Source organism: Salmo salar, chromosome ssa01, assembly GCF_905237065.1.
Source record: "Salmo salar chromosome ssa01, Ssal_v3.1, whole genome shotgun sequence".
In the NCBI taxonomy this organism is placed as follows: domain Eukaryota; kingdom Metazoa; phylum Chordata; class Actinopteri; order Salmoniformes; family Salmonidae; genus Salmo; species Salmo salar.
The window spans coordinates 37,713,634-37,734,438 of NC_059442.1; the positions used below are offsets into that span (position 1 = coordinate 37,713,634).

The 20,805-nt window shown below is 43.6% G+C and overlaps 2 protein-coding genes across 3 annotated transcripts in view; both read left to right on the plus strand.

The window, feature by feature from the left end:
- Window positions 1–5,621, plus strand: part of LOC106601912 (rho GTPase-activating protein 5) — a 39,710-nt gene extending 34,089 nt beyond the window's left edge. Inside the window, exons 6-7 of the mRNA XM_014194348.2 lie at window positions 1,708–1,813; window positions 3,297–5,621. Of these exons, the coding sequence (XP_014049823.1) occupies window positions 1,708–1,813; window positions 3,297–3,624 (434 nt within the window). The 3' untranslated portion in view covers window positions 3,625–5,621. The remainder of the gene's footprint in view (window positions 1–1,707; window positions 1,814–3,296) is intronic.
- Window positions 5,622–8,731: 3,110 nt separating this feature from the next.
- The window catches only part of LOC106601921 (A-kinase anchor protein 6), a 191,310-nt gene continuing 179,236 nt past the window's right edge, over window positions 8,732–20,805 (plus strand). Inside the window, exons 1-2 of one of the 2 annotated variants that reach the window (XM_014194357.2) lie at window positions 8,732–8,789; window positions 9,776–10,113. The gene's annotated coding sequence lies outside the window, so the exon portion shown is untranslated. The remainder of the gene's footprint in view (window positions 8,790–9,775; window positions 10,114–20,805) is intronic. The other variant, XM_014194363.2, reaches the window with a different exon arrangement.

Below are 20,805 nucleotides of genomic sequence, written 5' to 3' on the forward strand. Positions count from 1 at the left end.
TTACTTACCTCGAAGCGAGCATAGAAGTCATGTAGCTCGTCTGATAGGCTTGTGTCACTGGGCAGCTCTCGGCTGTGCTTCCCTTTTTGTAGTCTTAATAGTTTGCAAGCCCTGCCACATCCGATGAGCGTCAGAGCCGGTGTAGTAAGATTCGATCTTAGTCCTGTATTGATGCTTTGCATTTTTGATGGTTTGTCAGAGGGCATAGTGGGATTTCTTATAAGCTTCCGGGTTAGAGACCCGCTCCTTGAAAGCGGCAGCTCTACCCTTTAGCTCAGTGCAGATGTTGCCTGTAATCCATGGCTTCTGGTTGAGGTATGTACGTACGGTCACTGTGGGGACGACATCATCGATGCACTTATTGATGAAGCCAGTGACTGATGTGGTGTACTCCTCAATGCCATCGGAAGAATCCCGGAACATATTCCAGTCTGTGCTAGCAAAAAACAGTTGTGTAGCTTAGATCCCCCTCTTTGTACATTTCTCCTGGAGGTTTTCATCTCTGTCAGATGGAACCGCTCGCATTAGGTGTGCTGTTTATAACAGTGGTTTCCTGCTAATAGCATTTTGGCAAATTACGTTTTATTGGCTGCTACATTACAGCCATGCTCAATAATAGTCTATAGCCTTTTGACTGGAAGACGATAGGCTTGCTGTTGTTGCATGTGTTCATTGTATACATGTATAGTACATACATGTATAGTATTTTCTGTTGGTCACGTAATTTTACTGTTTGGAAAAAAATGTAATTGTTTGTTGACCGGTTAATGAGGAGTCAGCAGCAAAATTGACTGAAGTTTGCATCCCTAGTTTTGACAATATTGATTAGTCTCAGCCAGGTGACCTCCACAACAGTCCTGGAGTCAGAGTTTTTTTTTCTTACCCCCTTTTTCTCCCCAATTGTTAGTAGTTACTGTCTTGTCTCATCGCTACAACTCCCGTACTGACTCGGGAGAGGCGAAGGTCGAGAGCCATGCGTCCTCCGAAACACAACCCAACCAAGCCGCACTGCTTCTTAACACAGCGCGCATCCAACCCCGAAGCCAGCCGCACCAATGTGTCGGAGGAAACACCGTACACCTGGTGACCTGGTCAGCGCACACTGTGCCCGGCCCGCCACAGGAGTCGCTAGTGCGCGATGAGACAAGGATATCCCTGCCGGCCAAACCCTCCCTAATCCGGACGACGCTAGGCCAATTGTGCGCTGCCCCGTGGGCCTCCGCGGCCGGCTGCGACAGAGCCTGGGCTCGAACCCAGAGTCTCTGGTGGCACAGCTAGCACTGTGAAGCAGTGCGTTAGACCACTGCGCCACCCGGGAGGCCCCGGGGTCAGAGTTTTTGACAGGTATATCTGAAAGGTCTAATATTAGACTTTGTTAAATGCTTTTTGAAAGGTTTGATATGCTAATGCATGGTTTGTCCCTACGTCTTTTATTACTTGGCAATATTACATGGGAGTTAGGTCTACTTATCTAAGATAGTGCTGCTATTATTAAACAGATAGTGACAAGAAAATCACTGAGACAATGTGCTCCCAGATGATACCGACAGTGCTATATCTGCTTAAGGCTCTAGCTAGTGTTTTAGTGTGTTTGTTGTGTGGGTGGTTATTGGCAGCCCCGTCGCCTTTGTGCTATTCCTTTTCTTTTTTCTTCTCCCAAGAGAAGGAATTAGTAAAAAGCTAACTCTGTTCTCCTCCTCCTTTCAGAAATTGTGGACCACATAGAAAGACTTCAAGTCCTGAAAGAAATAGTGAGGAAGTTCCCTGCCGTGAACTATGAGGTGTTTAAATACGTCATCACTCATCTGAACAGGTAAGAGACAACACTATGAACCTGGATCAGAAAGTGTCTCAGGCTGCCTTCAACTGACTGATACTGGGTGGAATCTGAAGTAAGCTGTGAAGTATACACGATGTTAGTTACGTGACAGTAATCATGAAAACAACCATGTCATGTAGTTGGACCGAATCGTGTTCAGTAGGGAGAATTTAGTTTGAAACGGAGAGATACTACCTGAACATCTCCGTTTTCCTTTGTGATACACTATATGACCAAAAGTATGTGGACACCTGCACGTCGAACATCTCATTCAAAAATCAAGGGCATTAATATGGAGTTGGTACCCCCTTTGCTGCTATAACAGCCTCCTCTCTTCTGGGAAGGCTTTCCATTAGATGTTGGAATATTGCTGTGGGGGCTTCAATTCAGCCACGAGCATTAGTGAGGTCGGGCATTGATGTTGAGCGATTAGGCCTGGCTCGCTGTCGGCGTTCCAATTCATACCAAAAGTGTTCAATGGGGTTGACGTCTGGGCTCTGTGCAGGCCAGTCAAGTTTTTCCACACCGATCTTGACAAACCATTTCTGTATGGACCTTGCTTTGTGCATGGGGGTATTGTCATGCTGAAACAGGAAAGTGCACAGAATCGTCTAGTATGTCATTGTATGCTGTAGCGTTAAGATTTCCCTTCACTGGAACTAAGAGGTCTAGACCGAACCATGAACAACAACCCCAGACCATTAATTCACCTTGGCATTATGCATTGGGGCAAGTAGCGTTCTCCTGGCATCCGCCAAACCCAGATTCGTAAAGCATGATTCATCACTCCAGAGAACGTGTTTCCACTGCTACAGAGTCCAATGGCGGCGAGCTTTACACCTCTCCAGACGACGCTTGGCATTGCGCATAGTGATCTTAGGCTTGTGTGCAGCTGCTCGGCCATGGAAACCCATTTCATGAAACTCCCAACGAACAGTTCTTGTGCTGACGTTGCTTCCAGAGGCAGTTTGGAACTCGGTTGTGAGTGTTGCAACCAAGGACAGACGATTTGTACGCTCTTCAGCACTCGGCGGTCATGTTCCTTGAGCTTGTAGCTTGTGTGTCCTAACTCTTCATGGCTGAGCCGTTGTTGCTCCTAGACGTTTCCACGTCACAATAACAGCACTTATAGTTGACTGGGGCAGAAATTTGACAACTGACTTGTTGGAAAGGTGGCATCCTATGCCGGTGCCACGTTGAAAGTCACTGAGCTCTTCAGTAAGGCCATTCTACTGACAATCTTTGTCTATGGAGATTGCACGGCTGTATGCTCGATTTTAAATACCTATCAGCAACGGATGTGGCTGAAATTGCCGAATCCACTAATTTGAAGGGGCATACTTTTGTATATATCGTGTATATATTGTTTCGGAGACCAGATTTCACTTCTCTGTATCCCACTCTAATTCTGCACCTGCCTAAATAAAGTACAACATTAGTAAGGTTGGAATAAATCAATGAAATTGTGTTTCCCCAGGGTGAGCCAGCAGAGTAAGACCACCCTGATGACGGCCGACAATCTATCCATCTGCTTCTGGCCCACATTGATGCGTCCCGACTTTGAGAACAAGGACACACTCTCTACCACCAAGCTCAACCAGTCGGTCATCGAGTCCTTCATCCAGCAGAGCCACTACTTTTTCTACGGCGGAGACATCCAGGAGAGCTCCAGCACCGAGAGCACCCCACCACCCCATCACTGTCACAGCATGGTGGAGGCCCTGCTGCCCCTGCAGCTGCCCCCTCCTCTCCAGCCCCAACAGATCCAGCACAGTATGTCCCTGCAGCCTGACCCACTCATATAGACCCCCCAGAGCTCCAGAGCCCCAGGATCGGAGGACCCAGGTGGGGTAGGGAGTAGGCTTGGCTGGGAGTGGTGCTGCCTGGTGGGGTTGCATGGGGTGACGTGTCCTCCCTTCCCCCTCTCTATGGAGTCCTTCTGACTACAAAACAACAACATTACATTATCACCTTTGTTTTCTGCTCCCTTTGACTGACTGGATTCAGGGGTGACTAACTGATCTAGCTTGTCCCCCAGGAATAAATAAAAAATTGCATTTTTCTTCTTTCAGTGCCGTACCTTTACCCGGTTTCAGACAGATATGACATTGCGGGTTGAGACTGTCCACCCGTTACTCTGGTGATGAACACCTACCTTAATAAAGACACTGTATGCCTCCAGGAGAGGGGGGGCACAAACATGTGATGCGGAAATGATTTGTTCAACTCTACACCTTGCAAAATATGAGGAAAATATATTTATGATAGTTGTTTTTTTGTTTTTGTTTATTTGATTAAGAAAAGAAAGTCTGACTGTCAAAAACCCTCCATTCATTCAAGTGAACTTGACATTACATGATGCACAATCTGTTATAATGCTTCTACCAGTGTAGACATTTGGCCATGATGATGATGGATTCTTGTTTTTTTAGCAGTATGATTTTTGTTTTTAAAGGGTTCGAGGGAAAGAAAGACAGTGAAAGTTAGCAGGCTGGTGCTGTGGTCTTTGTCTCTCACCCGGCTCTCAATGCCTCGTAGGGGACTACGTGAAAGACTGACGGTGTCACTGATGGTGTACTGCACCAGGCTGGGACATAACAGACAGACAGGCAGACAGACTGCCTGGCCTCTTCTCTATCTCCTATTGGAGCAGAACTCATGCAATTCCTGAAGCTTATGAAGGGAGCATCCCACTACTAGAACCCTAATGGCACATCTCTGCGTTAACTCTGAAACAAACGCATTACAAAGCAGTCTGGGGTCTTTTTCTTGTTCTGTTCTTTTCTACGTCATTTTTTGTTTGTTTAATTGATTGAATGTCTCGGTGGTGGTGCTACCCACCGAAAAGAGACATTTGTGTTGTTCTTCTGTTGAAAAAAATGTGCATGTCTTTTTTGTCACTTAAAAATGATGATGAACGATTAAAAAAGAAAAAAAGACTGAACTTACAACTCAAGATTAACAGCTTTCATTCAGATCATTTTTTTTTATCTAACTTGATTGAGGGAACATTGAAACGGGGGTCAAATTGTATGTATAGTTCATTCATTATTTTTGTCATGCAAAGATGTCAATTCTTAATATCATATTTTGGTTATATGTCTAATTGTTTCTCTTAAATAAGGGGGAAAGTATATATATTTATCAGCAAATAAGATTGCTGATATAGCAAAATACCATGGGGTACTGAAATTCTGTATAATCTTGTAAAACCTACTATAATCAGATTTCTTTGTTATGATAAACAAAAATTTTGGGTTAGATTAATTGTACTTAATTCCCTTCATTTTATGAATACAGACTCATTGCTTCTTTGTAGATGGTACTGCATTTTGTTTTGCTGTAAGTAAAAGATGCTGCTTAGAAAGTTCTGGAAAGGAAAAGTTTAAGTTTTGTGATGGAGTGAAACAGATTGACAGATAGAAGACATCTTCAAGACTATGCCTGTGACTGAAATGGCACACTATTCCCTATGTAGTGCACTACTTTTCACCAGAGCCCTATTGACCCTGGTCAAAAGAAGTTCACTATATAGGGAATGAGGGTGCCATTTCAGACGCATCCGATTATTATTGTTATTTTTCTCTATAGAGACACTCCAGATCTGGGGTTGGGGAGAGAAGGGATGGCGAAAAGAAGTGTGAAGCAGCTGCTAGGTAGAATATACCTTTTGTGTAGTTTCAATAAAACGCAACTTTATTTGTTCATAAGATCTGCCTCATTCAAGCCAGTGTACAAACTCTTAAGATTTTAACATCTGCTATGTATTATAGTAAATAAATGATTTTGAGAGAAAAAAAAATCAAGTTTTGTTTCATTTTTTCCCACCTTAAGTCTAAATGGTGTTGAAATATGCTCTTATGTTTCTAATACAGCTGGGAATATTATTACATGGTTTGGTCAGTGCTGGACTGACATGCTATAGTATGAAGGTCATATTTGGTAGCTGAAGAGCAATGCAACACAATCAACATGTGACAGGACTGGAGTCATATTCATTCATTCTTCAAGTTTATCTGTTTACTGCAGATCCTGCTTTGAGTTTCAGAATGAGTATTGAGTTCAGCTGGTTCAACCTAATTAATTTGATGTCCCAGTCACACGTCTCCCCAGGTGAGAAGTGATGAAAGTGCGCCACCTAGTGGGGAAACATTCTAGCAGCAACATAAAAATATGTATTTTATAATAAAATAAAGTTTGACTGATTGATTATCTCAGATGTATCATTATTTAAATGTATATTTCAATAGAATAATCACAAAAATGAAATAAATTAAATTAGCAGCAACATGCACAATCTGGAAAGGTCATTCCCTTAGGTCAGATATTTCTATTAAGTATTTTACCAGATAAGTTGACTGAACACGTTCTGTTACATCAACAACCTGGGGAATATTTACAGGGGATTTAGTCATTCCACATTTTACTAGGCAAGTCAGTTAAGAACAAAGAAGTTTGCAATGAAATTTCCACTTATAATCGCCCACTCTCCTCCCCTTAGCGGTCGTCACTTCCGGTTCTCGTTCCAGTCTTCCAATAATCACTATTTTTTGGCATTGCCTTATCAGTTGTTAGTTAAATATTACATTTTACATTTGAGGTATAGACACGTATAACGCCTCATAAGAGAGGAAGAGGCAAAGCCAGAGGGATTCTCCAAAAGTGTTCCACTGTGACATCATCTCTCAGAGCAGTCATCCCTCAGAGTCTCTATGCTGCCACCTACTGATATGTCATCTCTCAGAGCAGTCATCCCTCAGGGTCTCTATGCTGCCACCTACTGATATGTCATCTCTCAGAGCAGTCATCCCTCAGGGTCTCTATGCTGCCACCTACTGATATGTCATCTCTCAGAGCAGTCATCCCTCAGGGTCTCTATGCTGCCACCTACTGATATGTCATCTCTCAGAGCAGTCATCCCTCAGGGTCTCTATGCTGCCACCTACTGATATGTCATCTCTCAGAGCAGTCATCCCTCAGGGTCTCTATGCTGCCACCTACTGATATGTCATCTCTCAGAGCAGTCATCCCTCAGGATCTCTATGCTGCCACCTACTGATATGTCATCTCTCAGAGCAGTCATCCCTCAGGGTCTCTATGCTGCCACCTACTGATATGTCATCTCTCAGAGCAGTCATTCTTCAGGGTCTCTATGCTGCCACCTACTGATATGTCATCTCTCAGAGCAGTCATCCCTCAGGGTCTCTATGCTGCCACCTACTGATATGTCATCTCTCAGAGCAGTCATTCTTCAGGAAAAGTGGGGGTGTCGAAAGGTGTGGGCGTTTAGAAAGGAACTATATAAGGAGAAGTGGGGTGTTTCGAAAGGAACCATTTAAGGAGAAGTGGGGATTTCGAAAGGAGTATTTTAACACTAGAAGCACTGGAAGATAACTACTAAAACCGCCATGACTTGATATTTCAATTATTAGTATTACTTCAAATATTCGACCATAAATAAAACATTGTAAAATGAATGCATTTTGTTTTATAAGTTAAGGTAGCTAAGATTAGCTAGCGTTTCCATTTACGAAAAACGTAACGTTACATACATGGCAACCGGTAGGTAACGTTCAAAGACACAGCTCAAAATGAGTGAATAGTCATTTTTTTGAAATTCCTTAATGTCATCTCTGCAGACCATGCCTAACGTCCGATAACCCAAACAACGTCTTGATTGGCACCTTTCGAAACCTCACTTTACCTGAGCGGCGATGCAGTGTACTGAGAGATGACATATCCGTAGGTGGCAGCATACAGACCCTGAAAGATGACTGCCCTGAGAGATGATGTCGCAGCTGGACCCCTCTCCGATAACCCGGCCCAGAATCTGTCTGATTCAGGTGGCGTTTTTCTTTTGTTGCTCACCAAGCGAGGAGTTTTTGTATGGAGAGTGTCGAATTGGGTTAACAAAACATTTCATGGCTTATTTGCTACGTGTGGTTTATTTGATCCTATTTCAGTTTTGTAATGATTAAGTTGTTACGAGTGTACTGATATAAGTAGGACACGTGACATCCTGGCAACTTCGAGAAAAAAATGACTTTATATGGAGTTGGACCTGGTCGCCACTAGTTACCAAAAGCGTAAAGTCATAAACCCTGCATATTTCAAAAATGTCCCTTCTTTAAAATGTGATTTCAAACCTAACCTTAACCACCCTGCTAACATTATGCCTAACCCTAACCTTAAATTAACACCAAAAAGCACATTTTGGTTTTCATTAATGTTTAGGATAGGCTGTAGACAATTTGGACTTTGTGGCTGTGGTAACTAGTGGCAACCGTTGCGCCTGTTTTTCCCATAAGTATAACTGCCCTCTCATTGGCTAGAATGGTCCCACCTAATTTGAATACATTTCTTTTCATTATTAAATAGGTCGCTAGAGTATCTGGTCAATATAATGTATATGTTATGTATTGCATTAATGTTATGTATTGGTCAATGAGAGGCTTTGAAGTCACCCGTCGGCCCTATTGGCTATTGGCACAAAAGCATAGGAATGAATGGAATTCTACAGTATTTCATTTAAATGTTTCAAGGACAAAATATAATATAATTTAAAGTATGCATTAAGGTGTCTGTAACACAATAAATGTGGCAAAAACAAATGTAGAATTTTATAATTGCATTTCTATAGCTTCCAAAATACTTTTACAATGGTGAGGTGTCAAGATGGAGGCGCCCCCCCCCCAAAAAAACCCTGCGCCCTTTGAGTTATAAAAAACTAAGCAAAATTGTAGTGCGTTTTCTGTTTTAATTCTAATGAGAGAAGTGTAAGAAAGGCACAGTGCACACCAGCTATAGTATGATAGCCAACATTTCTAATGTGCAGTTGACAATCCCTTTTCAGTCTTTATAGAGTGAGTGACAAGTTTTAAATATCGGCTAGCAGTAGTCCAACGTATGCAACATGAACCTTACGGTACAACAAGCAGGTCAATGGATTTAGACTTGTGTCCTAGTACAGGTAAGAATGGTTGATACAAAATGATACAGTTATAAAATGTAAGTATGTTACAGGAATAAAATGCAATTATACATATTTCATCGACGCTGTAAAAGCCAACTCCACTTTTGAGATGTAAACCATGAACCACAAGCAGCATGATGGAAGCTGCTCTGAACAGTTGTTCCCCCATGATATTCCTTGACGATAGCACATGTCCGCCATCTTGTGTATTGGCCTGGTATTGCCTCATCATTAGGGCATGAATCATGAATTGAAAAGCTTGATGCTTTTGGGATGAATATAAAATATAGAATACAGAATAGATATAGATAGATATATTAGACTAGAATAGATTTGTGATAATATTGCAATGAATCAAAACATTTTATTTTAAAAAAGCATTATGTTCCATCACATTCTATGTCAATTATCATAGAATATGGTAATGTACAAATGAATCCTACATTACGAAGGAGATACAAAAACAATCATATGTTGAACTAATATTATATATTTTTTTACACCAATTTTTTTTGCAGATAAACTATTATTTTGCTACATTTGACAATATTTGATTAAAAATAAAATCCTTATACTGTAAATAAAAAAATGGCATCCATAGTCGATCTGTAAAATCTGTCATAAACTATCTTTATCTTATTGTTTTAATGTAGGTCTATTGCACAGCGCAATTGGCAGATATAATTGCTCCTTTCATAATTCAACAGTTACATTAGACACATAATAACACATTTTAATGTATAATTTGGATAAATCAATCTATGCTTACTTTGAATAAGTGTTAGAAACAAGAACCATTCACCAGTGTTGTGTTCCATGCTGCTGTTACAGAGACAGGTGAGATAGGAGGAGGGAGATGTGTTGTATTGTCTGTGCTGCTGCTAGATGAGGTTGTTGTTTTTACCAGAGAGATCACTTCCTCCTCTGACAAAAAAAAACAGCTCTTTTTATTGCTCAGCCTGCTCCGTTTCTCTCCTCTATAGCCCCTCCCACCCCCAACCAGGGAGCTCCTGTGGGAGGGGGAAGCACAAGCACCACACTGCCTGGACCAATCATCATGCAGCACCACCTCTCCATTACATCTTAGTTTCCAAGGCGACAGGCAGGGCCTTTCTCCTGAAAGGCACCGCATCATCACCATCCATCCACCCAGGGCTGGTCGAGAGGCAGCAGTAGCAGGCAGCAAGCAGCAGCCCCGCAGTGGGTCACATCAGGCACCTCCCTCCCTCCCTCTCTCTCGCCTCATGTCGCGCTGCAAATCTGTCTCCACCAACACTCAGGAAAAGGAAAATGGAGTAAGAAGAGAAGAGGAATGTGGTAGGTAGGTGCTGGATTTTTTGTTATGTCTGTGTTTAGCTATTTGTGTTGCGTTAGTGCTGTGTTTTACAGGGAGGCAGTGGGGAGGGTTTGTGTGTGCCTAATCCTCTCTAGCAGGCTGATTTAATGGGCTGTTTGCCGTTAGAATGAGAGAAGGAGGCAGTGGAGAAGGGGGAGCCCCTCTGCTTTGTTAAAGGGGCCTGGCCTGGAGAGCTAGGAGGCTGCCTGCCGCATACACAAACATCCCTGTCCCAGCCCTAGCCCCAGCCCTTGTCCCCAGCTGGGATGGACAATAGCCTGATCATTACCTCCTTTGACCAACTACAGGCTGTAGCTATAGGCCCTATGTATAGGCTGCTACCTCCGTTAGCTTCTGTTCTGTTGCTTTTATGGGATGTGATTGTCATATTCTCCACCCGTCTCTCTAGGATGTGTGAGGTAGTTACCCTACCCTTCCCTTCCTTTCGGCAGCTGTATTGCAGTGTGTGTGTGTTTTGAGCATGACGAAACAAAACTCCCAGTGAGCGTTATTTAGTTAGTTAATACCCCCGGCCCCACCACCCTTTCCTCTCCTCTTGCCTCGCTGCTTTTCAATCCCACCCTGAAAAGGGGAAGAAGAGAAAGGTTTGGCTGAATGTTGCTGCCCAGTAAATGCTGAGCATAGATGGGTGGGGAGGGGATGCCTCGGTATCTTCATCATCATGGCCTCAGACCTGGGCTCGTTTTTATAAACCATCTCATCCGGCTCACCTAGAATCAGGTTCCTCCGGTCCAAATAATCATATTTATTATGATCTAAAAGGCTAAACTGATCCTTGATCAGCACACCTTTGAGACACTTTATTAATACAGACCCAGACCAATACAGACCCAGAATGTAGCATCTGTCATCCATCATCCAGCCACAGGCAGCACAGCCAAAGAGATCTGAGAGGAAGGATGTCCATGTTCATTGTCAGATTCATTATCACAGCATGGGATTAGTACAGCCAGGTCACCTGTGATACAAGTCAGTATTTGACGTCCGTCCATGTCTGAGGACGTCGGGAGAAGACGTAGAAACCGGCCACTAGGTTTCGGTTTTGCTAGGGCGTTGTGGAATGGGCATAGGCATCTGCCTCTGATTCCACAGGTTGCAAGTTCAAATCCAGCAATAGAAAGTTGTTTTTGATATATATTTTTTAAGCCTATCCCAAACCTTAACCGTTACCTTAACCACTCGGAGTTAATGATTAACCTTAAGAATTTGGAGTTAATGCCTGAACTTAACTCTGACCTTAAAAATTAGAGTTAATGGCTAAACTTAATCTTAAACACTTCAAAATTTGACGTTTGGAACAACTTTGAAATGTGATGTTTGAGAAACATGGATGAACGTCTAATTCTGATGTGAGACAGTGAGAGCTGGTAGAATTAGTATGGGGCCTGGCTCACTATACATGCTAGGATTCTGGGTTATTATTAGCTTAGCCCGTTGCGCCTTCAGTATGTGCTGCAGTCTCCTACGTTGTCAATGTTACAGCCTGGTACAGGACTCGACTGTATGATGTGTTTTGGAGGTGTGGTATCAGATTCAGGAACCATTACCCGAGCGAGTCCCCTGTGTCCTTTTCTCCACCTCCTTCCTTCCTCACACCTCTGTTCACCACGGGATGGGAATTAAGTGTGTGTGTGTGTGTCGCCTGTGTCTGTGTGTTGGGGTGGGGTCTCACTTGAGGTGGGCTCTCTGTCCCTGTCTGACTGTTTCCACAAGCCCCAGAATCCTATCTGATCCTTTCTGTTGTTGTTATTGGTGCCTCAATCATGACAGGAAAGAGATTAGAGAATGAGTCTTCCATACTGTCTCCTCATCCTGTTGAAACTCTGTTTCCAGTAGGCTTTATCCTCTCCATCGTTCATTTATCAGATCACTGGGACTGGGCTGATAATGGTCAACATTTAATAGAAATAGCACCTAGGGTGTGGCAGTCACCACTGATCACATTTGTACCTTTTTTACACTATCGTGTTGACCCAAACCAAACCCTGCTGGCTGGCATATTCTCTTGACTTTTTCCTTTTCCAGCATAGTTCCAGCAAATATGGTGGATGCGTAACTAGGCCAGCTCAGTACATTTTGGTTTGGCTTGACTTAGTTAGGTTAATCACGTGATGTGTGTCAGGACACACTACAATATTACTAGATGGATAGTAGCCTGAAGGAAGGGCTGATTGATTGATTGGCTGATTGATTGATGAGGTCAGGGGTTAACAAACTATTGATTGAGATGAATGAAGTAAAGTTTAGACCTCGGGCCATACTATAAAACAACAGCCTGGTGACATTCTGTCAGAATACATACACACAGTGGTGGAAAAAGTAGCCAATTGTCATACTTGAGTAAAAGTAAAGATACCTTAATAGAAAATGACTCAAGTAAAAGTGAAAGTCACCCCGTAAAATACTACTTGAGTAAAAGTCCTGCTAAGCATTCAGAATGTACTGAGTACTTTTGGGTGTCAGGGAAAATGTATAGAGTAAAAAGTACATTATTATTGTTAAATATAAATAGTAAAGTACAGACACCCAAAAACACTACTTAAGTAGAACATATTTTACTTAACTTTACACCATTGCATACACAATATAAGTAGTATAGAAGAATAACAGATTATCTGATAAAAAAATACATGAACACAATGCAAATTATGAGTAAGTAAATATGGTGTCTAGTGAGTATCTAGCCAATCTACGATTTGAGTCAGATTTGTCTGGTTCTGGTCAGTATTTTGGTCAAGTATTCACTAAGACATGTTGTATTTATATTTGGAGCTCTACACTGAAACAGTGAGAGTGGGTCTAATCAGTGATTCCAAAATAGCACCAGTCAGTCAGAGAGGGAGGAAGGACTGACTGGCCACCATTATCTCTGACTAATGAATTATTGAACAATGACTGACTGATCCTGCACAAAGCAAAGCAGATCTCTGGTTGAGCCAAGCCTTGAAATAGCAGATCTGTGTGCATGCGAGTCTGTATGTGTGTTTATACATGTGTGTGTGTGTCTGTGTGTGAGAGGGATAGATCTCTAAAATCATATTTGAGATTGTGACTTCCATGCGGTCTCCTCTCCTCCATGTCACAGTGAGCCACTCCCTCCTCCTCCTACTCCTCCACTCCCTCGCTCAGCCAGCCTGGCTCCCTCCCTCCCTCGCTCGCTCAGCCAGCCTGGCTCCCTCCCTCGCTCGCTCAGCCAGCCTGGCTCCCTCCCTCGCTCGCTCAGCCAGCCTGGCTCCCTCCCTCGCTCGCTCAGCCAGCCTGGCTCACTCCCCCCACGCTCGCTCAGCCAGCCTGGCTCCCTCCCTCCCACGCTCGCTCAGCCAGCCTGGCTCCCTCGCTCGCTCAGCCAGCCTGGCTCCCTCGCTCGCTCAGCCAGCCTGGCTCCTCCCTCGCCACGCTCGCTCAGCCAGCCTGGCTCCCTCGCTCGCTCAGCCAGCCTGGCTTCCTGCCTCCCTCGCTCAGCCAGCCTGGCTCCCTCGCTCAGCCAGCCTGGCTCCCTCTCTCAGCCAGCCTGGCTCCCTCTCTCAGCCAGCCTGGCTCCCCTCTCTCAGCCAGCCTGGCTCCCCTCTCTCAGCCAGCCTGGCTCCCTCTCTCAGCCAGCCTGGCTCCCTCTCTCAGCCAGCCTGGCTCCCTCTCTCAGCCAGCCTGTCTCCCTCTCCCAGCCAGCCTGTCTCCCTCTGCTGAGCTGAGCCCTGCTGGGAGGCTGAAGGGGTTTATACTGTACTGTTGAATGCTGCTCTACCACGGCTTCAATTATCCATATGAGGTTACCTTATCTCTACAACCGAGAACCACACCTTGTTCCTCAGAACCCTCTTATACTACTCCCCTGTAACATTTCAATGTTTTTGTTTGTTAGGAGAGACAACCTAAAGAGATTGCTCGTCATCCAAATATACAGTGCATTCGGAAAGTATTCAGACCCCTTCCCCACATTACGTTACATGACTAATTCAATATTAATAATTAAATAAATAGAAATTCTCATCAATCTACACACAATACCCCATAATGAAAGTGAAAACAGGTTATAATACATTTTTGCGAAGGTATTAATATATAAAACAGAAATACCTTATTTACATAGGTATCCTGTTTCCATTGATCATCCTTGAGACATTTCTACAACTTGGAGTCCACCTGTGGTAAATTCAATTGATTGGACAAGATTTGGAAAGGCACACTCCTGTCTATATAAAGTCCCACAGTTGACAGTGCATGTCAGAGCAAAAACCAAGCCATGAGGTCGAAGGAATTGTCCGTAGAGCTCCAAGACAGGATTTTGTCGAGGCACAGATCTGGGGAAGGGTACCAAAACATTTCTGCAGGATTGAATGTCCCCAAGAACACAGTGGCCTCCACCAATACTCTTCCTAGAGCTGGCCGCCCGGGTGACCAAGGGAGGTGACCAAGAACCCGAATTTCACTCTGACAGAGCTCCAGAGTTCCTCTGTGGAGATGGGAGAACCTTCCAGAAGGACAACCATCTTTGCAACACTCCACCAATCAGGCATTTATGGTATAGTGGCCAGACAGAAGCCACTTCTCAGTAAAAGGGACATGACATCCCGCTTTGAGTTTGCCAAAAGGCACCTAAAGACTCTCAGACCATGATAAACAAGATTCTCTGGTCTGATGAAATCAAGATTGAACTCTTTGGTCTGAATGCCAAGCGTCACGTCTGGAGGAAACCTGGCACCATCCCTACGGTGAAGCATGGTGGTGACCGCATCATGCTGTGGGAATGTTTTTCAGTGGCAGGGACTGGGAGACTAGTCAGGATCGAGGGAAAGATGAATGGAGCAAAGTACAGAGAGATCCTTGATGAAAACCTGCTCCAGAGTGCTCAGGACCTCAGACTGGGGCGAAGGCTCACCTTCCAACAGGACAACGACCCTAAGCACACAGCCAAGACAACACAGTAGTGGCTTCAGGACAAGTCTCTGAATGTCCTTGAGTGGCCCAGCCAGAACCCGGACTTGAACCCGATCAAACATCTCTGGAGAGACCTAAAAATAGCTGTGCAGCGACGCTCCCCATCCAACCTGACAGAGCTTGAGACGATCTGCAGAGAAGAATGGGAGAAACTCCCCAAAAACAGGTGTGTCAAACTTGTAACGTCATATCCAAGAACACGCTAGGCTGTAATCGATTTCAAAGGTGCTTCAACAAAGTATTGAGTAAAGGGTCTGAATACTTATGTAAATGTGATATTTCGTTTTTTTTTATTATGGATTGGCTTTGTCATTATGGGGTATTGTGTGTAGTTTGATAAGGGAATATTTTTTAAATTCAATTTTAGAATAAGGCTGTAACGTAGCAAAATGTGGAAAAAGTCAAGGGGTCTGAATACTTTCCGAATGCACTATATACAATTTTACTATCCAGGAAATGTGAACATGCATTTCAAACATGGACTGGCTTAGACTCATCATTCAGTGATGCCAAGCCAGAGAAAACAACGGTGTGCCACATAAAAGGAGAACTATACCGCGTGCATTGTACAAGCATCTATTCACAAGCAATAATGATGTCAGAGAGAGCGCTCAAGGTTAAAGCCTGCCCTAGCTAACCCATTCTATCACATCTACCTCTTGTTGTCTTTGTACAGTATCTAGAGATACCACTCTTCATACAGAGAAATGTGCCATAATGACCATAATGACCTCAGCCTCTCGCCCCTAGGGCCCTGATCAGAAGAGATCTCTGTCCCTCTGTAGAGAGAGAGAAGGAGGGAGAGAGAGTGGAGAGAGAGACGGAAGGAGAGCGAGAGAGAAGCTGGAACTACTCTACCTGAACCAGTGTGGGGGAGAACACAGCTTCCAACAGAGCTGCTGTTCCTGCTAGAACTAGGGTGTGATGAAGGTCACAGAGAGAATGACCTTTCCCATCACTAGCTACGCTAGCTACACAAAAAAGTATGTGGACACCCCTTTAAGTGAGTGTATTCGGGCTATTTCAGCCACACCCGTTGATGACAGATGTATAAAATCGAGCACACAGCCATGCAATCTCCATAGACAACAATCGGCAGTAGAAAGGCCTACACTGAAGAGCTCAGTGACTTTCAACGTGGCACCGTCATAGGATACCACCTTTCCAACAAGTCAGAGCTGCCCCTGTCAACTGTAAGTGCTGTTGTTGTGAAGTGAAAACGTCTAGGAGCAACAACGGCTCAGCCGTGAAGTGGTAGGCCACACAAGCTCACAGAATGTCACCGCCGAGTGCTGAAGCGCGTAGCACGTAAACATCGTCTGTCCTCTGTTGCAACACTCACTACCGAGATCCAAACTGCCTCTGGAAGCAACGTCAGCACAATAACTGTTCGTTGGGAGCTTCATGAATTGGGTTTCTATGGCAGAGCAGCCGCACACAAGCCTAAGATCACCATGCGCAATGCCAAGCGTCGGCTGGAGTGGTGTAAAGCTTGCCACCATTGGTCTCTGGAGCAGTGGAAACGTGTTCTCTGGAGTGATGAATCACGGATGAATCTGGGTTTGGCGGATGCCAGGAGAACGCTACATGCCCCAATGCATAGTGCCAACTGTAAAGTTAAGTCGAGGAGGAATAATGGTCTGGGGTTGTTTTTCATGGTTCGGACTAGGCCCCTTAGTTCAGGTGAAGGGAAATCCTAACACTACAGCATACAATGACATTCTAGATGATTCTGTGCCTCCAACTTTGTGGAAACAGTTTGGGGAAGGCCCTTTCCTGTTTCAGCATGACAATGCCCCAGTGCATAAAGCGAGGTCCATACAGAAATGGTTTGTCAAGATCGGTGTGGAAGAACTTGACTGGCCTGTACAGAGCCCTGAACTCAACTCCATCAAACACCTTTGGGATGAATTGGAACGCCGACAGCGAGTAGTGTATCACGACCTGTGGCCCCCGACATTAATCATAACCGTCACAGAGGGAACAAACACTGGATTGATTCTACAATGGCAATGCAGGGGCACAATCGTTTTGTTGTTCTTTAAATAAATTCACTTTCAACAGCTCTCCTATATTAGTATAACTAATTTTCATGAGCACTGCCTAACTATCCTGACCTATTTATTAGGAAAAGGAAACTTCGATTTTCCAAAATGTAGGAATAATAGTTCAAATCACCAACTTTATAGTAACCAATGCAAAGTAATTGAAGTTGCTAATGTTTTGCCCTCAACAATTGACATTGAATGAATCCTCTGTGTTTATTTAGGTGTTGGCCTACACAGCTAATGATCCAACCATACCAGTAGCTAGTGAGTGACAACAGTACTGGGACCCAGCTAGTACATTTGGTTCCTTGGAAGCAGTGGGAACATATGTTTTTGGTTTCCAATTGGTTCTGGGGACGAAGCCATAAGTTTCCTGACCAGTAAAACTGAATGTTTTTTAAACATTCTAAGAATGGAAGTGAAAATGTTGCCTGTTCTGGGAACATGACTTTTTAGGTAGCAGGGAGGTTTTGAGAACATTTTACTATCGTTCTCTAAATGTTTTCCTGGAAGGTTTTATTAACGTTCTCAGAACAGAAATGATAGGATTTTGACGTTTTTGAACAACAACCTTAGCTTTCACTGAATGTTTTAAAAATACTTTTAATAATACTGCTAGCTTAGGTTAACTGTTTTGAACTCCAAGCACAGATAGGACACCTGGAAATTAATTTGCTTAGGCATTAATCATGCATAAACCTGTATTTTTTATTGTGGCACAGTGTCAGTAAGATTCAACCCTATGATCTTCTGGTAAAAATAAAATCCATACGTGATAAGGAAACTAACTTAATCCACCCAAATAAAAATAGTACACTGACAAAACAAAACTCCTACTGCTTCCAATTCTCCATATCTACCTTCTCAGGCTCTGGGCCTAGGGCCTGATAGAGTGGTACCGCTTATGACAATATTCCATGTAACTCCTTCGCTGAGAAGTCTTTCAGCCCCAGGAAACGCTCCACAGCTTCCAATCTTCCTGGACCTTCTCTCCACCTTGGCAGTGCCATTTATCACCATAGCTATAAAGGCCACCAAGTCCACCTTCTTACCCTTTAAAATGTCAGGATTCTGCTGGTGAAAGGCAACCCCAGCAGCCTGCATTGAAGGCCTATCCACCACCATGGACTCTTCAAGTGCACCATTCAAACCCTCAACCTGTTTAACAGCTGCTATGCTCTGGATAGCCTTGACTTTGGCCACCTCATCCTCGAAAGACGTGGCTTCATGATTCCCACCACAATTGCAACATGTCACATTTTCATAACTTTTATAACACGTGATCTTTTCCACAACTTGGACATATCTGCTTCTCCCTTCTGCGAACACTTGATACATGACCAAAAGCTTTACAGTGATCACACTGTATTGGTCTTGGGATGAATGCTCTGACTCTGTAGTTAATATACCCTAACTGCTCTTGAGTAGGGAGACTCCATATCAAAACAAAAGAGTTAGACAAAACACTTTCTTCATTCACCACACGATTCATCCGACGTACATCAATCACTCCAGGAATATTTTTCATCTCTTCAACATCTACTTCCCACGAGACTCCAGATATAACCCCCTTGAGGGTACCCTGTTCCTAAGAGACCCCCCCCACACACACACACACACACACACACACACACACACACACACACACACACACACACACACACACACACACACGACACTTCAAACTTATCAAATCGGTTGAGACGCAACACACGTTTCTTCTGATCCTCAGAAGCACAAAAAAAAATCTAAACCAACCCGCCTCTCGTGATCCTCTCAGCCTTCACTCTACCCAGCACTCTCTCCACCAGTTTGGATATCTCAAATGGATTCCTCAAGATGGGTAATTCGATCAGCTGCTCCTCATTTACAAACCGTACTCCTACAAGATACGTTGTGACATTCTCATCACTGTCCTCTACTTTGCTCAGTTTTACTTTCTTTTGGACAATATTCCAATTCTCTTTGATTTTACCGCCATTAGATTCAGAATCCACTCCATCATCCGCTTCCGCCATCTTTTTTTCCCTATCCGAGCCATGTTCCTGTTTTTCATTTAAGTCTATTCAAACAGACCCCATTTCAAAGTAAACAAGCACTCATTAAGATCAGGTGTGGCCAATTAGTGGGCACGGCCAACACACCTGAACACACTTAACAAGATGGAGGCCAGAGAGAGTTTGGTGACGCTGACAACGGAATGTATGTTTTTAAATAGCATTCTTAGGATTTTACTAATGTTTTCTTGTGGTTTTTATGGAAAGTTTTCTTAATGTTCTGAGAATATGACTTTAAAAAGAACCATGAGGAATCCTGCAGAAAACGTTATACTGAAGTACTGAAGTGCCCACAAAAGAACGTTGTTTCTTAACATTCGCTGAACGTTCTGAGAACATGACTTTAAATAGAACCATGAGGAAACCTGTAGGAAATGTTATGCTGAAGTACTGAAATTCCCACCTAAGAAACATATGGTTTTCAGTACGTTATGAGCTAGCTGGGTATCCTGAATCATTCCCAGAACCTTGTGGGAAGGTTATATGCAAAATAACCATAAGGCAACCATGCTCTCACCAAGCTCTAAGAAACATATCGGAACATTTTGTGCTAGCTGGTTAGTAACCATACATGCATTAGCTTTGAAACAGTTATGCTCTGTACTGTGTTTAGCTATATTATAGCAAGCTACTGAAATTGACTTTATTAAAGGAGCAACAAAACAACTGTGCCCTTGCATTGTCATTGTAGAATCCAGAGTTTGTTCCCTCTGTGAATGTTATGATTCATTTTGGGTGCCATAGGACATGTAACATATCTTCCTCATCAATAGTAAATGGTTAATCTGTCCTGGACTGCCTGGGCCACAGAGAGATCCTGACAGGATAATAGTCACATTGTTCCCTGTGGGATCCCTATTCCCAACAGCTTGTGACCGGGTTGTGTTCAGTAGAGAGAGTTTCGAAACGTAGTGAAATGAGGAGGTACTGCATGAATTGTCCAATACAAATTGTTTTCTAGTGCAAAATGTTTTTCTACATTGTGGCCTACTGAACATGACCTTGGTGTTACTCTCCAAGCCTGCAACAGTGTTCACTAGGTATTTTATTTGAAGGGGAACTGGTGCCCCCCAAATCTTTGAATTCATTATACATAAAATAAAAAAATGTGTGGCCTTATTTCCATATTACCTCTAGAGTTAGATGTATCACCCATAAGTTTCAGTGTACTATTGGATAATAGGTCATGATGTGCCTGCTTGCTCACCACCATACTGAGCCATAGTCTCCTCTGTCTTGTCATACCCACTATGGCCTATACATCTCTGGGTGATGCTCTGGGAATCAGCCCCATATTACTTAACCCAAGTGATGCTGTAGCCATGCATTTGTGAATCATGGGTGGACTGGAAATCGGTTTTAAATGGAATTAAAGGGGCTTAATGTCAATGTTACAGGCTTTACTGTAACTGCACTTTGCCGCTATTGAAGTCACCAGAGACATGGGTGATTCAACTCCCACCAAGGTGCTTTGGTGTAGGGTTTCTCTCATGACTCCAGGGTGGTTTTATGCTGCTAGAACCTATAGAGTAGAGGAAAGGATTCTGAATGCGTCCCTAATGGCACCGTATTCCCAGAATAGTGCACTACTTTTGACCCTGTGGGCCCTGGTTGAA